The sequence below is a fragment of the Rhopalosiphum maidis genome, chromosome 3 (genome assembly GCF_003676215.2).
Source record: "Rhopalosiphum maidis isolate BTI-1 chromosome 3, ASM367621v3, whole genome shotgun sequence".
NCBI classification, from domain to species: Eukaryota; Metazoa; Arthropoda; class Insecta; order Hemiptera; family Aphididae; genus Rhopalosiphum; species Rhopalosiphum maidis.
In genome coordinates, this window is record NC_040879.1 from 35,712,717 (window position 1) to 35,738,264 (window position 25,548).

General features: G+C 26.4%; 1 protein-coding gene across 1 annotated transcript; it reads right to left on the reverse strand.

Annotated features, from left to right (window-relative positions):
- Positions 1 to 222: 222 nt before the first annotated feature.
- LOC113557384 (bestrophin-4-like) lies at positions 223 to 24,074 on the reverse strand. The gene is made up of 10 exons (XM_026962867.1): positions 24,004 to 24,074; positions 10,422 to 10,532; positions 8,535 to 8,706; positions 8,302 to 8,431; positions 7,886 to 8,127; positions 6,201 to 6,473; positions 5,895 to 6,110; positions 4,696 to 4,930; positions 1,102 to 1,229; positions 223 to 1,038 (listed from the first exon to the last, which is right to left on the reverse strand). The coding sequence occupies exons 1-10, from the start codon at positions 24,072 to 24,074 to the stop codon at positions 646 to 648; spliced, it is 1,971 nt and encodes a 656-aa protein (XP_026818668.1). The 3' UTR covers positions 223 to 645.
- Between the last annotated feature and the right edge of the window lie 1,474 nt (positions 24,075 to 25,548).

The window sequence follows — 25,548 nt, forward strand, 5'->3', positions numbered from 1 at the left end:
AAAAATAATTATAATTTTAAAATAAAAATTTTTTGTATATTTTGGTTAATAAAATGCATATTTTACAATTTTTTATTGCATAGAAATCCTCGCCCTAGTTATATGCATGAGTTTTGATCATGGTGTTAAATAATCTTTTTTCTTATTTATGTTTCCCTACAATATAATAGATAAAGTTTGTAATTTTATAAACAAAATTAATAATTAAGAAATTTTCAATAGTAGTGTGAAAAAGAAAAATATATTTGTAAAATTCAATATATAACTTACTGTATAAGTCTTTAGATTTTAAAATACATTGCAAACGGTTATTATTATATTTTTACATTTTAATGATTATGAGCTTATTATGGTACATAAACCAGTTAGTTTTAAGTGTTAGGTAACAATAACAATTTGTCCATTTTCAGTTATTACTTAGTTGTAAAACCGTTTTTATCATTAAGCAAATTTTAAAGTATATTGTTAGTAATCTAGTTTGTAACTAGTTGACAAATAATATAAGGCAGCTTGTAATATTGTATTATACATCTTATTACATTTCTTAAAAATACTTTACTCTAACCTTTTGAAATTATCTGTTTATTGGTTTAACATAGCGTGTACATCCTAAATAAAATTAAGATTAACATAGTTAATACGATTCTAGTCATGATGGTCGGGTGTTCGTCTAGATGTTTCATAATCATAAGTGACTGACGAAGTCCTACTGTTAGGTGCTTCGTTGTTTATAGCAGGAGATTGGTCTACCACTGGTTCGACAACAAACAACAAACTAGATGTACTAGGCGTGTGGTGGTTACTGCTGTCACTATCACTGCGCATCAATGTATCTTCTTGTTTTCTATCTTGATAGCCAAAATCGTCGTTAGCTGATAATACTTCTGTGTAAGTAATATTCGATAAATTTGATGATGCAGAGTCGTTCGGCAATGGTGGTTGAGGTGGAAATACGGTGCGCACGTTTGGTTTCTCGCTACGCCTCTCTAGCCGACCCCCCGCTGTGATCGTCATTTGTTCATCTAGTTCCTCGATCACCTAATCAAAACAATAAAATATTTTAAATTATTGTTTTGATTGTTATTTTTTTTTTAGCAATACCTGATCGGCAATTCGTACACTGCCAAACTGTTGCTGTAGTAATTTACTACTGCTACTCTGTAAGCTATCTTGACTCTGCCAGCTACTGCCTGGCAATCTGTTGCTGCTTGATACCCTCGATAAAAGTCCTGTACGAAATGAGTTAACAATTTCAAAATAAAAAACATAACATATTATATTAATTATTAAATTATGAAAATGTTGGGCTGGTAGTATAGTAAATTAATAGTATTAATATTAAAATTATTTAAGTATGTTTTTTTTTGTCTTGATTGCTTGTCTATAGACTTTTACAGATTTGTACAGACGATATTTACGATAATTTTAGATTTGAAGTGGAGCGAAAACTTGGTTTGTTTTCTGCTCACCGGCAAAGTGTTGGTCATTATTAATGTGTTTTTAGGGTAGTAAAGATTATATCTTGTTAACTTAATGGTTTAGCCAGTACTTAAAGGTCATTAGAAACTGTTATAATAATTTAATGACATTAAATTATTTAGTTTCTAAAAAATAGTAAATATTTTTTATTTTTATTTACTTGTTATTTTTATAAAGTTTCTAAATTAGACCATTATGTTTTTTTATTTATGTGGGCCCGGTGATTCACATAAATTAGGCACTATAAAAACCGGTATTGGCAAGTAAAATATCTTGATTTTACAAAATATTAAGTACTCTCTACTAAAAATCAAAATCATAAAAAGTAAATACACTGAGTACCTTACTTACCTATTATGTTTATTATTTAATTTAAAATACTTGTAATTTTTGGTTAAAGAATTGTGTAAGTGTATTACACATAATAAATCTTATTTTGTCAATAAAAGAAAACTAATAATGACTCCAAAATAATGTTTACTTCATATAATTTGTAAACATTTTTAATTGTTTTAGTTTAGATTAAGCATAGAAAAAGAAAACTAGTATGTTTAGAATTTTTTTATGGGGGGGTATATACTTTGATATATCTAAAGTTTAAGTATTGATAACAGAGATGAAAATTAGATTGATAGTAGATTTATTTCTAAAATAAGTATGTATAGAAGATATTTTTTTTAAACTGCATTTGAAGTCGAGTACTAAGAATTAAATCTGTTATTTATTAATGGGTTGGGGTTAAGTTTTTGACTTGTGAAGCCCAAGGTACATACATATTTCAAGGTTCAACATTACAGATAAATATACACAGAACAGAAAATAATTAAATGTAGTAGAGCTTAAAAATTAAAATTTTGGTACCAACCTAATTATTTATATAAATATATAATAACGAAATAAAAGTACCTTTATAGAGCATTTATAAATCAGTGTAGAATTTAATAGGTACATAATAAATAAATAATATTATCTAGGCTTCTAGAAGCTTTTTTTAATTTTGAAGTAAAATTGAATGAGCATTTAAAAAAAAAGAAATATGATTTGTACATTTTATAACTTATATCTCATAACTTATTTCAAAATTAAAGTATAAAAAAATAATACGTGGTTTTTAGTACTTAGATCATTTTTCTACTTTATAGAAGGACAGTTCTCTGTAATTATTAAAAAAACATGAGAAGCTATTTCTAATTGCAATAAATTACATACAAAAAACGATTTGGAGCAGAGATATTCTATATTAGTACATAACCAAATATATTTTTACTATTAGTAATTAGGTATTTTATTTTTAAGAATACAGTAGGCTCAATTTAACAATTTAGTGATATCTCTGACACAAGCGCGTAAAAACAAAACAAAAATTAGTTTCAATTGAAACGAAATTTTAACAAATGCATTCCAAATATTGTCCATTAAAATATTTTCTATTTTAATTGTTGATCATTCAAACTTTTGCTGATCACTATTATTTATTTTTATTTTTATATCATGTTGTTACAGGTATAGTATTGTTGTGGCGCTGAGTTATATAACTGCAGTACATAAGACATTCACGTATAAAAGAAGTTGCTTACCTTAGATTCGCAACAATCGCTACTTTACAGTTTTTTATTATAATGATTGACGATTGTTACAATCATTTGGGATATAATACAGACTATTGAAGAAGTTCAATTAGGGCAATTTTATAATTGCGTGCATGTGGATATGAGTTGTGTAAATATGTGTGTAATAATTGATCATTCGTGTTGAAAATAAATAGCTGAGCGCTCTCGCCGTACGTAAACGCATTAACAGAGTATAAAATTAATTTTTTTTTGTTTTTGTAAATATACCTATTTTTTTAAACAATTTTATTGACTAAATTAACCTATATTTATCCAATACAATTTTTGAAAGCATATTCGAATTCGTCAAAAAAATGTATTTTAAAACAACCTCTTCATATTTTTAATTATTTTTTCACTTCAATATTATTATAAAGCTTTACAATTCTTAATATTAAAAATTTAAAAATCTATTTTGAAGAATTTCCTGAGTTAAATTTCACATAAATGGAATTTTCGTTTTAAAACTAGGTTTAATGACGAATTCAAACATATTTCCAAAACTTTTATTTAATGAGTACGATAGTTAGGTATAATATTGGCATAAGATAATGTATTTATGTATACAGCTATAGTTCTATTTTGGCAGTTAACATATACGGGATCGAATCTCGTCAAAATAAAATGATGGATTCCATTTTATTTCGAAAATTATTTTTTTGTATATTCCAATAGAAAAAAAAAATCTCCCGTCAATTGGTGTAACAATCAAACAAATCCGATCTTTAGATACGGAGACATGGTTCTAATGGAAATGTCTGTTTTATTTTTTTCTGCAACAATAAGACTGTTCCGGAGATGACTAGTTGTTGCGCTGAATATTTTCATAATATAGAGATGTCTGGTTGTTGCACCCATGTCTTAAATTTTATCTAGCACATAAACTGTAGAATGTAGGGACGTATCCAGTTTACTTTATAAAGATAAATAATGATAAATATATTTCTACAACAAGGGGGGAAAGTAAAAAAAACGACAAATTTATAATCTTAATGGTTTAGTGATGGTTGCTATAATGATTGTCAAAAATGTTGTGTGTTGATTTCATATTTGAATCAATCACAGTGAACAGAATGCCAGAATAGCATAGACAGTAGTCGTAATTAATTTGATAATTATACCAAAATATCAAATTTCAATTATAAATTTAGATGATTATTATAGGATATTATTATACAATATATTAGAGATTTTATTTTTATGATTATCATTATACAGGGAATACTTACTATTCGTAAAAATATAGATACGTAGGGGGATTGAGAACTACTACTTTTTTTTGCGTACTTGAGCTGTTTTCGTGATTTATTATTCAATATATATTTGGGAGAAATTTTATCTTCTAACTAACCTATACGCTTCTATTAGAACTAAAATTTTGAATTTTAATGCCGTATAGTATAAATATATATATATATATTATGGTATAAATCAGGGGCGGAATGAAGGCAGCTCGAGTTCTTGGAACCTTTAAATAATGTCTTTTGACTGGTTCATGCCACTTGGCTGAAACTTGTGTAAATCATGGTTGTGCCGTGCAACCCACCTCCCCACCAGGAATAAAGTTTAATACGGTGCATCCACGAAGAAATAAAACGGCACTCACCGTCGCCAGACAACTGGGCGGAGGTACCGCCGGTGCGCTTGAACAGATTTTTCAATATGGAAGTGACCGAACCGACGCGGTTTAGCGAACTGGCCACGCTCTGGTTGTTAAGATGGTGATGGTGATCGTTGGAACTGTGCGACGATATGGGACGGCCGCGTAATTGACTGTTTGATCTCTTGTAGCTGCCTCCTGTCGCCACGAAGTGTATGCCACTGTTCGCGTCATCGTCGTCCTGCAGCAAGAATAACGTGAGATCAAAACGTGTTGGTTCGTTGTCGAAATGTGTTACGAACTATATCCAGTGGAGTATATAGGGGGGTTTAGGGGTTCAAACCCCTCCCAAAATGTATGGTTGGTACAGGCATTGATTTTGATTGTATAATTAATTGGAATTTAAGAATGGAAATTTTTTTTAACCCCCCCTGAAATTAATTTCTATATACGCCACTGACTATTATATATGATTAACGACTATCGCGTGGGTACGATTTCATATTATTATTTGTTATACGCGCGGTATTTTTATACCAGTTATACTTAATACGTGGGTAATGTATGTACGGGAAAATAAGAGTTTTGCGAATAAACGACATTATGCCCGCCATACTATATACCTTATATTTGACTTTCGATACCTGGCAGTTGGTGGACCCGGCACGACCGCATAGTGTTTGTTTTTAACTTGATATACGTTTCCACTGTGCGTAGTATTTGTTCGAATTGTAAAGTCTACCGGCAGTAGGTGACGAATTATATTAAGATAAACATTTTACTATATTTGCAGGTATCCTTAGTACAACGTCGCTGACAAAGTCAATGTGACTTAGTTGCCGTGACGAAATTGTGAAGGATAAAATGTGCTAAATAGTAAATAATTTGTAGATTCCCGGGGTACTATTTAATACTATACGAGGATAACAAGAAAAACTAAGAAATAAAGTTAAGAATGTTCATAATTAAAAACTGTTCATAAAAAAAAAATTTACAAACAATCGGAATTAATTTTTATTATACGAACTCATAATTAGGAAAATCTATAATTCATTAAATGATAATAATTTTAGGGCTTAAATAAAAATGTGTCTACAACATGGCATATCGGTGTTCTGTTGTGTTCTAATTTTTAAGCAAATAATAAAATTTAGAAATTATTTTTCAAACGGTTTCGGTTATGATATAAATTGTATTATATTTACTATGGTTTGTCCGTCGTCACAGCACTTGGGTGGCATTGAATATTCCGCGTCTGCATCTGATACGGCTATATTGGCTGTCGATGGTTCGGGATGCCGTTCACGTTCTCCGGCAGCTACGGTATATGGCAACTCTGTTGGGAACACCTGATCCCAATACTGATCTCTGATTAACTCCGGATGTTCGTGATGCATTTCGTCCACTATAAGATATGAAACCTAAGAAGTCAAATTATATATAATTTAATAATATATGCTTCGATGAAAATTCCGATGGGTTATTGATATATTTTTAATAGTTATATATACTTGGACATTACGATCAATGATCCAATTGACTTCAAAATCATCATCGTCCTCTCCAAATGGATTTATTAACGATTCGGCCACTTTTAGCCATCCCATGTAAAAGAAGAACTGTAAAGTAGTAAATACCGGAAAATACAAATCTATATAGTTATAATTTGCTGGATTAGATTCCGTCTGGTGTTTAAGATTTGCTAATGGCACTACTGGTTTATCTAGCCATTGTCTTCCCATTACAGTTGTAATGAAAAATGAATATACGGCCAAAGTCACAACCTATGGGAAATAATAAACATTTATTAATAAATAAATAGTCATTATGAGTAGTTAGGTGTATATTATTTATTCGTGATTGAATGTTTGGTAAAAATAAAAATAAAATATTACGTTAACATAGAAATGTATAATTTATTTAAAACTGTACATTTTTTTTTTATAGTTTCGTTAAGTAATTTCTTTAGGTACTATTTTACTAAATATTTTATAATATTATTTAATATTGTATGTAGATCCATGAGTTACATTCAGGTCTGACTTTATAGAGGCTGAAGAAATTGTAGCCCTGGGTGCATTATTGGAACGTTAAAATAAAGACGCCGGTCTTTTAGGTTTTATAAAAAATTATTCACAATATAGAATTATACCAAGCGATATGAAATAATGCAAAAATATTAATTCTGAGTTAAATTAAGATTACTATCGGAAAATGTAGGAATGCAATAGAAAAATAGTCCCGGGTGGGCTTCAAAACTCTTACAAGTAATCCTGGATACATGGTATTTAGTACTTAGTGACTATACTTACTATAGCAGCTATGAGTGGTTAAATGAAACTGCAGAATAAATATTGTATATTAGCCATTAGAAATTTTTTGAAATTAAAAATTAATGATAAAAATCTAAACATATAAGGCCATAATATCAATAATTGAAAAATGATTAATTATATTATGTAATTATAACAAAATTAATTTTAATTTAAACTAAAATATAAATTGTTATTTTCATAAATGTAATGATTATTTTTGTTCCATTAAATTTACTGTTCTTTTGTTTAAATTTTTTGTTGAATATTTATTAGAATTCCCGAGTGGCGAGTGATAAAAACCACGCAATTTTGTCGGTAAAAAAAAATCATTATCAATTGATAGAATGTAAAATTTTAATAAAATGTATTATACAATTTAGTATTTTCCATATAATCTATATAGTTTATAACTATCTACTTAAATATGCATACTTGATAATAAAATTAAAAATTAAAAACAATTGTCAGTCACTATTATAAATATGTAATGAGTAATGGTCAATATAGTAGGTTAATTTTATGGATATACCGATTAAATACAAATAATTTTACAATAATTATAATAATTATAGGATGAACTATACGAATTGATGATGCCAAAAAATGTCGAATTTGAAATACATATAGATACCTTTTATCTTTAAATAATATCCAATAGGTGTAATAAATAATATGTTCGAAAATGAAAGGAAGTCATGTTAATAATTTTTTTTCCTCACATTAGGGTTAGGTATTACACAACCGTGTTACTATTAACTCAGATTATATACATTTCACAAAACAAGAAATCTAAAAGTAAACTTTTTGCAGATTTTTACGTGGTATTAAAAATGATTTAAATCGATTATACAATGAATAATTCATAATAATATCAAATTTACCTGCGTATAAACAAGTGGTACGCTTATTGAATCGTAATTGAGCAACAAACCACATTGACCGCGAAATTTATTCAACTCGTCAATAATCGTTTTTACCGCAAAATCATCGCGGATACGACCTTCTTTTCTGGCGCGAGTCACTATGCTCGCCGCCCACACGACCGGCAACCAGTGTTTGGAGTGACTAGGAAATTTGTCATTTAAATCCAATACTATCGTTTTTTCGTTTTCCAACAATAATCCTGTACAACAAACAATAGCAATCCGCGGTGTATTTTGAATATTATAAAACGTACATAGTATTATTTATATAGGTAATAATTATTAGAATATATTTGTCATTTTTAAAAACTATTTGGACACTAGACAAAGGCAGTATACCGTATATAGGCAGTAACGAGTCCAATTATACGTACCCGCTTCAACGAAATGATCCAGTGTAGGAAAACGCTTCTTTACTCTAGGGCTGATATTAGAGAACACCATAGTCAGACCCAGACAGACATACCGCATGATTGTTCGTCTCATCAATCTCCCTCTTTCGTCCTACGGTTTTTTAACGGATATTAGTTTAACAGTAAGCATACCGGTATGCAGATGGATGTAGCGTGATTTATACACGCAGTGTTGTTGCAAAAATTGTTCATACCTGTCCGTGAATATGCGAACTCACGTAAACTGCTATAGGATCAGGCCACGGAATCGAACAATATTGGTCCCACCAACGTTGCATTATTATGGATATGTAAAATCCCAGCACAAAGGACAACGGTATCAAGTCGCTGTATGTTTCGCAATATTCCGATATGCTTTCAAATATTCTTGAATAAAATATAATTTACACGATTTTAAATGTTAAGTGATTGTTAATGCAACCCTGCCTATGCCTATATGCATAATTTTATTTTTAAAAAAGTTCAATATTAAACCAAAATAAGAGTTTAAAAAAAGGGTGGGCAAATGGAAATTGCTCTGCTGTATAGTAGTGGTGGAGAGTAGGTCACTATATGGACATGTTAAATTTAAATGCAATGACTCATTGACCGGTATTGTATACGAAAAACGATTCTGAACGGAAATGATTTGTCAGTCTAGGATATATTATATTATATTACCTATATTTACATTTTAATATATCGTTATTTTACGCGATTTCGTAAAAATTAAATTTCATACGTTCATAACATTTTTTCTGTATTGACGTTAGAATTTTTTTTTACAGTTACTTGAAGATAAAGTTATGGCGAATTTTGTATTGGTTTTTTTTTTTATTATATTGACAACATTTCGAGGAAAAATAATATTTTGTGAAGTTCCAAGATTTTGGCAATTGTTGTAAAATAAGTCCGACGTCCGGTCGGCCATGTGACTTGGCTTTCGATCTTTTTTTCTTTGGGGAGGGAGGGCTTCACCTATGCTCAAAGATGTAAACAAATATAATTTTCAAAAATAATTCACATCATAAAAGGTTTTTTTGATCATCTTGAAAGGTTTAAAAAAGCGGACTTTTCTGATTTTCACAGTAAGCCATTTAAATGCTGTATTTGTCTTAATATAATTATGATATATAAATGATGATTACAGAGTAGTCATTAATAATATAACTAAGCAATACCGAGTAGTGATTGCATGGTAATAACTTTAATATGATCATCATAATATTATATAATTTAATCAATGTCTATATATGGGTACTATCGACAACTCCGTTTTGAAGGATAGCTTTGTATTTTATATGCATCCTTTTTAACTATGTGGAAATTTATAAACTTATTAAAAAATGAGGAAGTCTTAATATGCGGTTACAGAGATACAATAGTAGTTAGTACAAAAAATTAACTAAGTACTAAAGTATGTGATGTCTATGTCGTCCATGATAATAAGATAAATAAAGTAGACTGTTTAAAAGAGATAACTGATAATTTCCAACTTCAACTTTAATTAATATATCATATTTTTAAATTTAATTGATCATAATATTTATATCATTTTATATTTTAAATAATTGTATAGAAAAAAATTGCTGAACAGACTCATATTTTATATTTGTGCAATGTGTAATTTATATACGAAATAATAAAATAGTATAATATAATAACAAAAAAGATTTTAAAAAAGTTGTTATTTATCGATCAATTCATCAATTATATTCTTTAAGCAATCAATAGTTACAAATTCACCGTGTTCAATAGTTTATTAAGTAGATGCAAGTAAAGAATTCATTATTTAAAAATTATTATATAATTTTTGAAATAAGATAAAAATATTTCTAACATATTTAATATTAAATAGTCGTTTAACTTATTAAATGTAACTTTAAAAGTAGAAATAAAAGTACACCTATCTGATTTATATTGTAATGTTATACGAAGAAATGTAATCTTATACGAGCTGTTTTTTTTGTGAAGTAAACAAAAATATGTTGTAAACGTTATTATTAGTAACTTTCTATTTGTTTTAGGCGTGCAATTTAAATTTCTTTAATATTTGATTGGTCCTAAACAATTTAAAAATATTATAAACAAGGAACACTTACCTTTTTTGCTGTTGATTTAACACAAAGCGATAAGTCAAATTCAGAGTATAATAACAAAAAAGGAATGCAGCCAAGTCAGGCCACACTAACTTGTATATACTTCCTCGCCACCTAAAAAACAATAAAAACCAATATTTTACGTTTAAAAATCCAATAAAAGTATAACTCATTTTAAAAAGCCGTGCTGGTATTTTACAGGTATTGATATAAATATTACATTTGTTTTGTGGCTATATACAAATTAAAATCCCAAATTTTAAACGAGATATATCTTATTCAGCAGTTTCCTGTAAATTGTGCGCCGCGAGCACTTTCCAGAGGAACCGTGGGATCGTATGAGACCTATTATAAAAATGTATTTATATTTTTCATTGTTTTTCAAGTATAAAAATGTATTAATTTTTAATCGACTGTATGTTTATACAATACTTATATGTATTGTATTTTATTTAGTAAAATTAGGTATATTAACTGATTATCAATGAGAATTGGGGTTGATTTGTTATGAAAAGTGTTATCTTGGTTTTCACGACAGCCGACAGGGCATCATGGTCGAATTTAGTAAAAAAAAAAGTATCGAGGTAAGTAACCACTGGTCTTATTAAATAAAGTTATTATGCAATATTTACTCAATTGAAAAATGTATTAGTAACAACGAAGATAAAACATTACATTTATATATGTTTAGACAATTACGATATATCTGTAAAAAGAGGACCCGTGTAGGTATGAAGAACGAGCAAATTGTTTTGGAAACAGTTCACAGCATTATTTGAAAAAATAATTAATTTTTGAGATATTTTGGTTTTTATTTATACACAAAATCAATGATAAATGTGAATATAATCAGCCGGCCGAAATGGAATGACTGACCTATAGACGTAAACACTTGTTGACGTATTTCATCGGTTTGTTGATTATTGTAATTTGTAATTGACTTGTGGGTTGTCGGAGTGTGAAGTGTGCTTATACATTTCGTTTATATCTGATTTAAATGGTTGAATGGATGGTCGAAACACGCTGTTTGATAATGTTCAACGAGAGATTGTTATATTTTTTATAATCGTACCTAATATTTTATATCCAATGCGTTACAATAGTGTAGGTATGTGTACAATTCAATCGGAGGGACTACAAGTGCGGTTAATTTGGCAGAGCGTTTGAGCCTTTTTTTTTTTTTTTTTTTTTTGGCGGCAATTGTTCTCAAACTGGATCCCATCTGGCTCACACCGTGTTTGTAGAAAAGTTACAACAATTTAAAATGTGCTCGGTTGGGTAGCAACTACCAAATGTTATTATTTTGGTGAAATCGATAGACGAAAATAAATCTATTGTACACAGTCGTGTATGTCGAGTGTATAAAATTTGGTTTATATCGTTGACTCGTATTTATGCAACAATTTAGTATACCTAATAGTCCTAATATGATTGAAAAATTATCACTTGCAGAGATACCGGAACGCTTATATTAATATTACGAATTATTGAATTTAGAATGAATACACGTGATACAGACGAGAACTATAATTTAAGAAAAAAATAATGAACTAGGGTTTTCAATTACATATTTAGACGCAAATCGATAATATGCCGTGCATTATTTAAAATATGAAATTAATCAGTTTGCAAACGACTACGACTTCCCATAAAGATATTTTAAACTTAAAAAAATGTTGAGAACCATTGTTGTGCAATGGCCACTAAGCCAAGTTATTTGGCGACAACTATTGTACATCTATATTGATTTTATAAAACATTTTTTTTTTTTACATAGTCATTGATAAACTCAAAAAAATACAGTATAGTGTACAGGCTCACAAATTGACCTTGCTATGCAGGTCTTAAAGATTTCTAAAAATTTATTTATTGAATAATCAATTGCTTAAAGAACTACTACTTGAAAAACGAAAAGTAGTGTATTAGTGGATAGTTCTACTTCTATTAAAAGTTCTATACTAGGTACTACTGCTATATTTAATACTTATTATTTTAACAAATCTTTCAATATAATTCATACAAATAATGAGGTGTATAAAAGAGCACATTAAAAAAAAAAAAATGAATGTTATTGTTGTTTAAGACTGATTAAGAGGGCGTTGTACCCGTATGTTTCATTTTTGTCTTGCACATGCGCAAAAAATAAGATAAATATTTAAAAATGTAAACCATTTAAAAAAAATATACATGGAAAAATTCATTTCTCGAACACAATTTATAGTCTCTACAAATTCGATATTAATAATAAATTTGCTTTAATATTAATTATAAAATAGAAATTGTAGTAACTGTAAGAATTTGGGATTTGTTTTGCTACACGTATATACCTTATATACCTAAGGGCTAAGACACAGACAAGTGAGATCACACAAGTTGATACGACGAACAATAATAGGTTTTACTAAGTATTTATCAGGTGTAATCAAATATTAAACACATATCATCGAAAAAACGGTCTAATAAGTATGTAATTAATCACCAAGTTGCAATAATATTATTTTATCAAATACAAACATTTAATTTAAAAATACCTAATGTTCTTTTTTTTTCAGAGGCAATTATTCACTTTAACTTAAGATTCTTAATGGATATAATCAAAACTATTTATATTCAGTATAACTTTAGTGACTGAACTTAAACAAAATAATATAAATAATAGAATAATGAACACTTAGGTACCTACTTATTATAAATGTAATAATAAAGAATAATAATTGTATAATAATTATAAAAGCATCTAAAATTATCAATAATTATCATCATTACTCCATAGTATAGATCAAACAGTATATTATGCAGTGGAACGAACTTATAAGTAACTTGCAACAATGAAAACTTGATTTCGTATAAATATACATTATCCATTTATCAGTGTATTAGGTACCTACTCAAATTCCTACTTGTGTATGTTGATTTTAAAAACGTTTATAAACAGTTACGATGATACCGTTACAGAATATTAGCTGCAATAACTAATAATATTTTAAATGCAAGAATAATTTTTTTCAAAAACAAAAATATTTAATCAATCATTCAGTTATCAAATTACCAATTTAATTTTTTAATTTTAAACTATTTTAATAAACATACTTAGTTGATGTATAACGCATAATATTTCAATTTCGATAGAATTAGATTGGATAAATACAAATTTTTTATACCTGAAGGTAAAACTGATACGTGAAAGCAAATATTGGTTTACTTGCCATAAAATATATAGAGCGCAACACTTATTGGTCCCAAAATATAATGTATGATATTGTAGGTGCAACTAGCCTATGGGCTCATTTGTCCTTTCAAGATTTTTGAAAATAAAATTATTCCTAGGTAATGTAAGCTGTAAGAACAATAAATATATAGCTATATAATAAATTAATGGCAGTAAACCATTAATTGCATATAATTATAAATTTAATAATAATTATTACTTCAATTTTATTAGCTTAGTATCGCATTATTTGACCAATTCTATATATATTTTTTTGATATTTCTAATGTGTAAGTTAAAAAAAAAAAAAATAATTTTGTTATCTAATCAATGTAAAAAAAATATATACATTTGAGTTTGGATCGTATTTTGAATAATTTTCAATATAATTATCATCTTATATAACATACATTTTAAATATTTTATTACAAATTGACAATTGTGAATGTCAACTGATGCCCTCCAGGAATATGTTCAGTGAGCTACATTTTGGCCTTAAAAAATAAAAAAATTTATAGATTTTCATTTTTTTTATTATCGATGTTTGATAACATTAATAAACTCTGATATAATAAACTATAATGATTTAATGATTGTTAGTATTTTAAAATCAAAAGTCGATGTTGTTTTCACAAATAATGGGCAATTAATATAAATTATAGTTTACAGTTATAAATATATACATGGATAATATAAAAATTAAAATTGTGTATTGTACATTTTTAAAAAATAAACTAACATAGTAAACATAACAAATAATTCTAGGATATTCACAATAAAAACAATATTACTTTCAATCAATTTCAAATAAATCAATTTGTGTAGTTGTAAAATTTTGAATAAGTTGGCTATAATAATAATTAGTTATTATATAGTTAATAGTTAAGTATTTTATTAAGTTATTTTATTTGGTTTTTAGTCTAATTGGGTTTAATTTAACATATTTACTATTATTTATTTTTAATTAAACAAAAATAAAACTAAAGTTTTGTATTTTAATACTTGGTATGATATTGAAAATCTAGAAATGTGTATTTTTTTATAATTATCTATAATTACTGGTCACCTTTATATTTAATTAGTGTATTTATATATTTATAATAGTTATTACTGTTGGGTTTTAGATTATATCACGATAGATTAAATATTAGATTAGATTAGATTAGATTGCTACAGATATTAAAGAGACTTATATTTGTTCCAATCCATTTTCAAGTAAAGGTTTTTTTTAAATAATTTTAAAATGTTTACATGATACTCCTCCGTGTGACTACGCCTTTTTCTTAATATTAATTAACTTATTGGAAGAAGAGGGACAATAATTTTTTTTTTTTTTTGTGGAATTTAGGTTTAACATTCAGTTGTGACAGACGCATGACAAGTGGGAGAAACCAGATAATGTTGTCGGTTGACGTATACATATTGAAATTAATGTACTCGTATCAGTAGACCAATGATAAACAATAAATAAACTTATTAAATATTATGTAATTTAGATATTAATAATATAATATACTAATTACTAGGTATAAACAATAAAACAAAAAATAATTGTTGTGTTTGAATATACCTAATGATTTTTATAAGACGGGGATCTATAGCATGGAAATTAAGAGAGAATATTATTTTTAATTTTCGCGCGAGATAGCTAGAACTACTAGATATTATAATATAAAACAAAATTTCTCACAGAAATAATGCTAGGTACTGAAATTGTAATATGAAAGTATAAAACCCATAATATATCATTATAAATTATAATGTACTATAACAGCCTATAGTTACACAAAAATTTAAAAATATTGGTATTGAACATATTTTGAACATAACAGTATTGGTTTTAAAACAATTAATTTATTGTAAGATGCTATTATGATATTTTATACAAGCAAACTACTTGTAAGTAGGCGTGCTATAGTAAACACGTAATAATATGTTGGTGTTGTTTAGGTGTTGATTCGTTTTATGATTTATTATCATAAAGTTGTAGCGAATAACCTTAAATGCAATTAATCATTATCTTCGGAAGTATTGAAGGTTTTTTATTACTATGACAACAACTGTGTTATAGTTTCTTATATTTTTCTTAAAAAAAAAAAATTCTAATTCTAATTAAAATGTATTTATTTTGTAGCTAATAATACTTTAATCTGAAATTTTAATCAAAATATTTTGATTGATTTTAAACTATATATAGGTATTTGAAATTTTTAATTTTTCTTTTCTATAAAATATTTTGAAAGTTTTATAATCTATAAAGTTGTCTTAGCTAGATTAAAAAGTGTTAAAAAATTGATACAATCCTCATAAGTTGTTCATTTATCAATTAAATAAAATATAAAATGAAATACATAGTCTTAATATTTAATTTAATTTCTATAAGTGTTTACATTCGAATTATGATGAAAATTTACAAATTATTTTGTAGTTAAAAATTTATAAAAATTTGTATTTTTATATCTAAGATTTGAATATTTAAAACAAGATTCCTCATAAGTTTTTCTTTGTACGATAAAAAACAGTTTCCCGGCCTCCCGGGAAGTGACATGAACATTTGAAAATAAAATTTTTATGACATTTAATATTTAACCCGTAAATTAACTATTTATCCTCAATCGATTTTGATATTTTTTATAATTCAAAAACAAATAAGCGTAGACTTTTTTTCGAAATATTTTTATGTTATAATTTCCTAGTTTTGCATGATTTCCTAATTATTTTGACTTTATATTTAAGTTGTTTATAGACATTTGAATTTTTTAATTATTTTCTATAAATATAAATGAAATATTAAAGATGCATAAAATCAATTTATTTTCTTGTAGACAGTTTGTTTAATTTAAATTGTTGAGGAAATTACATTTTTAAACAAAGCAATATGGACAACTATACTTGACTTATGGGCTATGATAGTATGATACTTAAGTTAAATTGTTTAATTAGGTGAACAAATTAATTGATATTGGATATTTAATAATTGGATAGCTGATATTTCATTCAAGAATTAAATTACAATTTAATTCAGTCAAAATATTTCATTTTTTATTGATCTTATAAATATATAGTATATTATTATACCTATTCAAAGAAATTATTAAAGTACCTTTTTTAGTAATTATTGTAGTATAGAAATATTTATTTATATTTATATTATTATTTAATTTGAACATTATATTTATGAGTATTTAATTTTTATTTTTAACGTCTAAATATCATTAGGTTTAACTATCACTCATACGAGATTAATTACACTTTTTTCAATTTAAAGGCCTCGTTAAATCCACCCTTGACTAAAAGTATCATATACCACAATTAATTTATAATATGCAATCAAACACCAAAAATATACTATGATACATGGTAAAATTTAAATTAATTTTCATGATAAATACAATTTTTATCTTTCGTTTTAAGTCATGTATACCATTAACTTACAAAATTTAATTCACTCAATGATAAATATATAAAATGTTAACATTGCAATAATATACAACGTATTAAAAAATGATTATTATTTGTGAAAATTAAAAACTGTTAACAACTGTACCTATTTTTTAAAATTGTTTTACTAATTTTATTAATCAACGTGCTATGTATAATAATAATATACTATTATTATTTATTACTAAAGATATTAAGTTTAATTTAATAATATATTGAGTTAGGGTTAGCAAAAACAAGACCTATTAATAATAAGATATAATTATTTGTACATAGGTACGGTTATTTTTAATGAGAAAAAATATTCCATACCTCGATTTAAAAAAAAAGAAATATTGAAAAGCCCAAAAGGATTTTAGTTAGTAATAAAATTAACAATACATTTGTTCAATTAATGTATAAAAATTATGGTAACTTAAGCTATAAATAACAAGGAAATATAAATATACCTAAGAAATACCTAACCTAATGCTGCACCTAACTATTTGAGAAGGACGGATTAATATTATATCTAATCTATTATTATTTAATGATAGGTATGCATGTAATTATACGAACATTACGAACTCCTACTCTCGGATTTTTTTAAAATTCGTTAATTATATAAAGACGGAAATTTGTAAAATGATATAGGTACCTTAATAATATACAAACATTTATCATATTTTATTTAGTAAAAATAGTAATAAATCTAGTATATTGCAGTAATTTGTAAAATAAATTGGGGTAAAAATGTAAATTACGATCGAGCACGATTCTTATTAGTGCAATATTTTTAATTGAGCATGCTCAATTCTAACGTTGTTAAATTAAATCATTTTTTTAATACATATAGATGATTTGTAGTCTTGGTGTGTATACCTAGTTACTATACATATATGTGTGTATCTACATCCATATTTCATGCCAACATAATAATATAGGTATTATAGTTTGATATTTAATCATTTTAATGTTTATATATTTTATATGTGCAATATTCTCTCATTTACCATACATCCTAGTTATCTATGTAATATAGTTACATTTTGTAATATTTTGTAGCCAATTTTTTAATAATACATTTAAATATTAATACTTTTAATTTTTGGTTCAAACTTACGTACATAATACTTTTTCTTATTAACCTCGCATACATGCAAATATTTAGTAGGTACTAAGGTATTTAAAAAAAAAAATCAACTATAATTTTAACTTTAAACGTAATTAAGTAACTACCTACTATGTCTGTAACGAGTTACAAATTTTTAAATTATAGTATCTCGTCACTTTTAATATAATTCGTAAAAATGAATCGATTAACTTGTATATCTCTAATTCTTATTATAAATAAAAATAAATTATTGAATTTGATGGTTCATTATACGTTGCAACCGATTATCACTAAGTAATTTTGATTTTAGTAAATCACTAAGACAGTGATCGTTGTTGTACGTATCATCGACATTGGACAATAATCTCATACACTACACTGAGTGAAATATTTTATAGCATATTTGTTTTCAAAATTGTATTTTACCCGGTATGGTTTGCAAAAATTTATTTTAGATTATCATAAAATTAATTTTAAAAAAATCTTGAGTCACTAGCTTAAAACAAAAATTTGAAGTCGGAATTCGGAATTCGAAATATAAAATCTTTGTCGGTTATCGTTTGCGCATCGTCTTTCTATCTGTGCCAAAATATTGTGGGTACATGTTTGAGCATCAAAATAATATTGAACAATATATAGAAGCCAGAAGGGTATAAAAGTAACTTGAAAAGTAATTAAGTATTTAAGTCGTTTATCAGTGTTATCACAAATTAAAAAAAAAATATTTAATACTAAATTCTGGTTGAACTTGAAAATTCAACAATTATTGTTATAAGTTCACATTGATAATATAACAAATACCTACCTTTATGAACTTATGTATAATTAAAAATAAATTGACTAATTAAATTCAATTCTAAATAATAGTTATGATTATCATAGAAAATATAGGTACATATTACTATAAAAATCTATAGGTTGGTCGTAGTTACTAATTAATGTTTTTGAACTAAACGTTTATATTTTTAAACAAAAATAACTAATCAATAATTGAAAATTGAGTATTTCGAATGTAAAATTTTTAGTTGAAAGTTAGTGAATAACTTGCATTTTTGACGTTTTAAATTTTCACAGTTATATTGTTATATTGTATGTGTATTATGCTGATACGCAAATGAAGCATAACTCAATTATTAAAAGATGCGTAATTGGCTTACAAATTACAAGAACATTGAAATTGCCAATAGTAATGCGCAAACGACGCACAGTTAGAATTTCAATACAATAAATGTCGTGAAGTGTGGAACTACTTTGTGTTCAAAAAAGTTACAGCATAATTTATTATACAACACAAACATATTTAATTATCATTGAGAAAAAAAATTTCTGTACATTTTCGTCATCATACAATAGATAATTAGTTATCTATAGTAATTAGTATTTTTAACATCTTTTGACTTATATAGTAAATAATTATTGTCAAGTATATTGTATATAATATATTATAAGCTTTTATCAACATCTTTTTTATTTAAAACACTTACCTAATCTTTTAGAAAATAATAAATACATTATATATAGTATATACATAATAACTTAATTAAAGTTTACTTTTTAATATAGTGTAGACTGTAGATGTACCTATTAATGATTTGATAATTATATATCTATATATTTATGATTATCACAAATTACGATAAATAGTTAATATTATATTATTAATGATTCTATTCATAAAATGTTTTAAAGTATGTATCTAATTATTAACTAATATACCTTAAAAGTTACAACAATAACATTACATTTTGCAATTATTTTTAAGCTTTTTTTTCTTTTACTGTATTACAAGTTTTAGCTATCTATGTACATGTACTATTATTATTATTAGCGCATTTACAATTATTGTCTTTGTTTATAAGTTAATAATTATGATACAATATTTCATATTATGAATTCGTATCATGAACCCATATAAAAATAACACGATCCTCAAAACGTAAACAATATATTTAATCAATAATAGACAATAGTAATTATCATAGGGAAGTGTTATGATTTATGATTGAGAAAATTAAATACATGTTTTTCTATCCATCTTAATGATTTAACTGACCTTGAAATATTTTTTTTATAAAGATAATGATATCAAAGCTCCATCATATAAATTTTAAGTTATAAGTTTCACACATTGAAGTATAAAGTTTGTAATCATTATATTTGTGTGTAAAAAAAGGTTCAAATAGTTAATTATTCTATAAAAAAATACAATAAACTACAATTTTAAATATTTACATTACATTTATTATATATTAATCATATTTGTTAAATAAAACAATCACAGAAACCAATTAATAATTGTCAGAGACAATGCATATTTGATATATTACTGTCTACTAACATCTTATGATAAATTGATTAAGTATTTGTTGTATAAATAATTAAATTTGTTCAGTAAACAAATTGGTTTAAAACTGTTTAATAATAATAAAAGTAGACTAATGGTACTTGTACAATTACCTAGCTATATTTATCAAATTATTGTAATTGTTTACTTTAATTTTATACTAAAAACTAACTATACTTATGTACGTATATATCTATATATAATTGTTGAGACTAATGTTTTAGATAAAGTCTGAAAAAAAAATAAATAATAATAATAATAATTAAAAATGTAACATAGCCAGTATAGGTACGTAAAAGATTATGAATATTTTTCAGTATTATAGTTGAAAACTGTAAGTGCTTTGTTATAATGTACTGTGATTGTATACAATCATGAACTGAACTAAAGATAATTTAATTTATTTTAATGTCAGTATTTTGAATTTTACAAAATAAAACATTCGATGTTTTTGATAATAGTAACTGTAGCAAAAATATTTAAAAACCGGTGTTTGATCAGTCACTTCCCCAGTACAAGGTCGAACACGCATACTAACAGAAAATGCGGCTCGAACAAAGATATTATCATTATATTATTATATTAAATCACATGGTCCTTCGTATCGGCCAATGATCGAGTAAAATAATAATAATACTTTGTGATACAGTATTTTTTTTTTATATAGAGAGGCCCGTAAACAGGGCACAACAGTCTATAGCCTATACCTTAGAAAATAGTATAGTCAAATACTCTAATGTATGGCCATATCATGGGTCCTAACCTAACCTTGGCAGTCATTATGGAATAGCAAAACTTTTTATGGGACAAAACATGTGTAAAAACATTTAGAATTTTTAGTGTTATAGAAATGCAATGAACTTATAAAAATGATAAATAAGTGTAAGTTTTTGATCGTTGTCGCGGTATACTGTTGTTTAGAAAAGTATTAAGAGATTTAAATTTATTGACTAACGTATATATTTTAATCGTGTATGGACATACTCCAAATAATTTATTGTAGTAGTTAATGTTTTATATATTAAATACAGAACTATTATAAAAACATTGTAATTCATAAGATATTTAAATAAGAAAAAACAGTCAAAATTATAATATATGAATAGTTAATTTTTGGATTATTTCCTGCACTAAACGGTCTAAGTAAAAAATTATCCACGTGTCATAATTTATAGAGTATACTATAATTTATAAAGCATATTTTGTGTATATACTAATTGTATATTGAACTTTTTCCAGTTTTTAAAGAAAATTACAACTATTAATTTTATTATGGTATTTTATAAATATGAAAAATCATTAGTATATTTGAGATCTATTATTGTGGAGAAGTAGATACCTAACCTATACAGTATAAGTATATATTTGAATATCAGTAAATTAATTTTTTCTTTTTCATTTTCTTTTATTAAAATTTATGTAAAAAAAAAGAAAACATAAATATGAATAATACATTCTACTAGAGTTATACGATTCTATAACGTTGTATTATAAATTTATAATTAACTATCTACTTAAGAGGCCTACAAGTATATTTTTTTTGTCTACAATGAAAAAATATAGTTAAACCCTTTCTCCGTATTTATTTCCACATTCCACTCTTTGTAATTACGCTGTTAAAATTAAGGTTTTATAATACCTATAAAGAATAATATTATCTGTGTTTTGTTAAAAGTCTTACTTAATATTTTTATTTTTTACAACTAAAAAAAGTGGACAATAAGTGAGTACCATTCTGATGTACATTAGGTATTAAGTGGGTCACTGTAATGTATGTATGATATTGGTATTAACAAAGGTATTAAAATAATTTTTTTGGCAATAGTAATACGGCAGACTTAATGCAAAAAAATTGCTTTATTGGTTTAAAATATTGAGTCAATATTATACATTACTGTAAAAAAGCTTAAATAGGTATAAATACGTAATATCTTAAAAGTTAAAATTAATCTATATATTTTGAAAATATCATAGTGTATAATAAATTTTTAATATACGTAAAAGTAAAACTTAAGTCGTCACAAATATTTTTTTTTGTAATTTTGAATTATAACAAAATAATAAACATCAATAATTAATTAATTCATCGTTCAAATATGTTATTTTGTCTAAATCTGAATTTCAAATATCTCTAAAAAATAATTGTGTTTTTAGATTTTTTTGTTCCAGTATAAAGTACTTATGAAGAACATTATATTAATTTTTAAGGTTTTAGACCAAGTAAAAAATGTTTTATTGATACAATTTTATAGAAAACCGCTAAAGTTTTAACTATTTATTAATAGTTAAAAAGGAGTCAAACTATTTTGAAAATTATATAAAGGATATATCATGTATAGGAGATGATTATATAAACACTGAAAAAGGTTTCAAGTTTCTATGGTTATTTGTTTTTGAATAATAACGAAATAAAAAAATCAATTTTGTCAAAAACTGGTTTAGCGTGGAAATTTTCGTTTTCATTATTTATTTTTACTCAACTATTATAAGAAAAGTACTGGTAAAATTTAAAAAAACAGATAACATTATCCTTTATTACTCCTATAATATAATAGGTAATTGTATTTGAATTTCAATAATGTAATCATAATAAGTAAAATACGGAGAATTTTAAGAGGATGTTTGTTATACATAACCATGTAATAAAGCAATTTTTCATTTAGCAATTCTAATTTAAAGTTTTTAGTTTAAATATTAGAATGAATTGACCTAATATCAATTTTTTTAAACGTTTAAGTGAAACATAAGCATTTTGAATTGTCCTATTTGTCGTATTACGACTATTATGAGTATCCAAAAATACGATTGCTCAAACAAATTAAAATAACGAATAAAAACCGATAGTATTCTTACTAAGTTTTAGGTCAATTCACTCTTATATTAAAATTATCAACTTATAATTGGATCTGCTGAACGCAAATTTTTTATATCGGATATGGTTTCTTCTTAAAATTAATATAATATTGTTTGATACGATAAGTAAGATGTTAAAAGTAACTATGTAAGAAATGTAAATGTATACAACGGTCACACATAATATAATATATGCATAATGAGTTAAATGGTTGACAGTATTTGACCAAGCATAGGTCACTTATACTTAACAAATATAGCAATAAATTAGAAAATGAGACGTTTATAACAAACGATGGTGGTGCACTGTATAACAGCGAGTACATATACCAATAAGACCTAACCGCATGTGTATAGCATTGAATAAATACAAACACACTATAAATGTGCCTATTATACAACAAATTAGTACATAATGAAGGGTAGTGTGTATAAAATAGTAGTGTATTGTATGGCGTTTGATTAATACCAACCAATTAATCACAGGTAATTATTAATATTAATATACACGACAATCTCTAGTATTACGATTAACCTAACCTAACGCGACGATTTATTGGAGTTATCCAATAATGGTTGCGTGTTTATGGGTATCTATATACAATATCGGAGAAAATATTAAATGTGTTGTAAATTATAACCTTACCTCAAGAGTAGTTTGAGAAAACATCCAAAACCTCTGCACGTGGCCACCTCTGCTGTATAAGTAACAGTCATTGTTGTACGATATTGTCGTCGATATTATGTACAATAATTATGTATTATTACAACACCGGTGTAATACTGCGCTAAGGATACCGCAGTAGCTGACGACACGCGAGAAAAAAAATTCCCAACTATAATGTATTAACTATAATAACATTAATAACTAATAATTTTGTCACTGATTTCGCGATACGTTAGCAGACGGACGGAAATTAGACGGTATAATCGTTATCGTAACGCGCGCGCGTAAGCTATATACGTATTTATAATAGTTTATGACATCGTCACGATAAAGCGCAAAACATAATAAATGCACTTATTTTTAACCGATATAGTGGTTGAATTTCTGACCGGCGTCACACGGGGGAGGGGGGGGCGCTAAGTAAAATTAAAAAAAAAATTACTCGGACGCGAGAGCGACTAATCTACTGGCGCCGGTGTCCGACGACATCCCAACGCGTAGCGATCACCATTGCAGTTGTTCGCGCGAACGTCGGCACGACACTGCGGCGGCATGTGCACAAACTAATTCATATTTAGTATTATATAGCGCGCACTGACTACGAGTCGCCGCCACCACCGTCGCCACCAAGTATACCTATATCTCACGAGGTCGACGCGCCAGCCGGGCGACTTGCGATTTTGGTTTTTACTCACGACTCCACACGCAAATGAACTTTAAAATCATAAACATATAATAATAACAATAATAATACATCGCGTGGTGTTTTTATCATGCCGTACAGTAACAAAGAAACCATGTAATAACAGTGTACGGGTGGGTTAATCACATCACCAAATTTATCCGCACATTCTATTATACACGGCTATCATACTCATAGGTAAACTGTACACCTATAAGGCTATAACCACGGTTTTGACGTGTATATTTGGAAAATACGTTTTGTTTCGAATCACGTCATCGTTGTTTTTTACGACTGGCATTAACACGTAACGTTGCGGTTGCCGATTGTAATTTTTGTAAACGTAAATGACGTTTTTTGATTAAGAAAACATCCAAATTGTCGAGTATTGAAGAGATTGTGTGTGCATTATGTTTATAAAAATCAACTAAACCAATCAAGTACATATTATGTAGTTTCAATTTATAAATGAAGAATGGGTTGATTTGACTAAGTTTTAAGTTAGAATATTGTTTTTATATAAATACATTTAAACATTTTCAAAGAGTAAATCATATTAAATATTTAGGGTTAATATTCGATGAAAAACTAAAATGGAATTATCATGGAAAACTATTTTAAAAGCTTAAAATATGTTTTAGATATTAAACATCTGAGAATTATATATATATATATCTTTAGTTCAGTCTTTAGTTCACTATAGATTGCCTTTTTGGGGTGGTACCTATAAGGATTATTTGACTCCGTTATATTACACGAGTTTCAAGCGACGTTCTCTAAATCATTTATTCGTTAGTAAAATCTTTGAACGAGGTAAGCCGAACGTTCGAACCTACACAGGC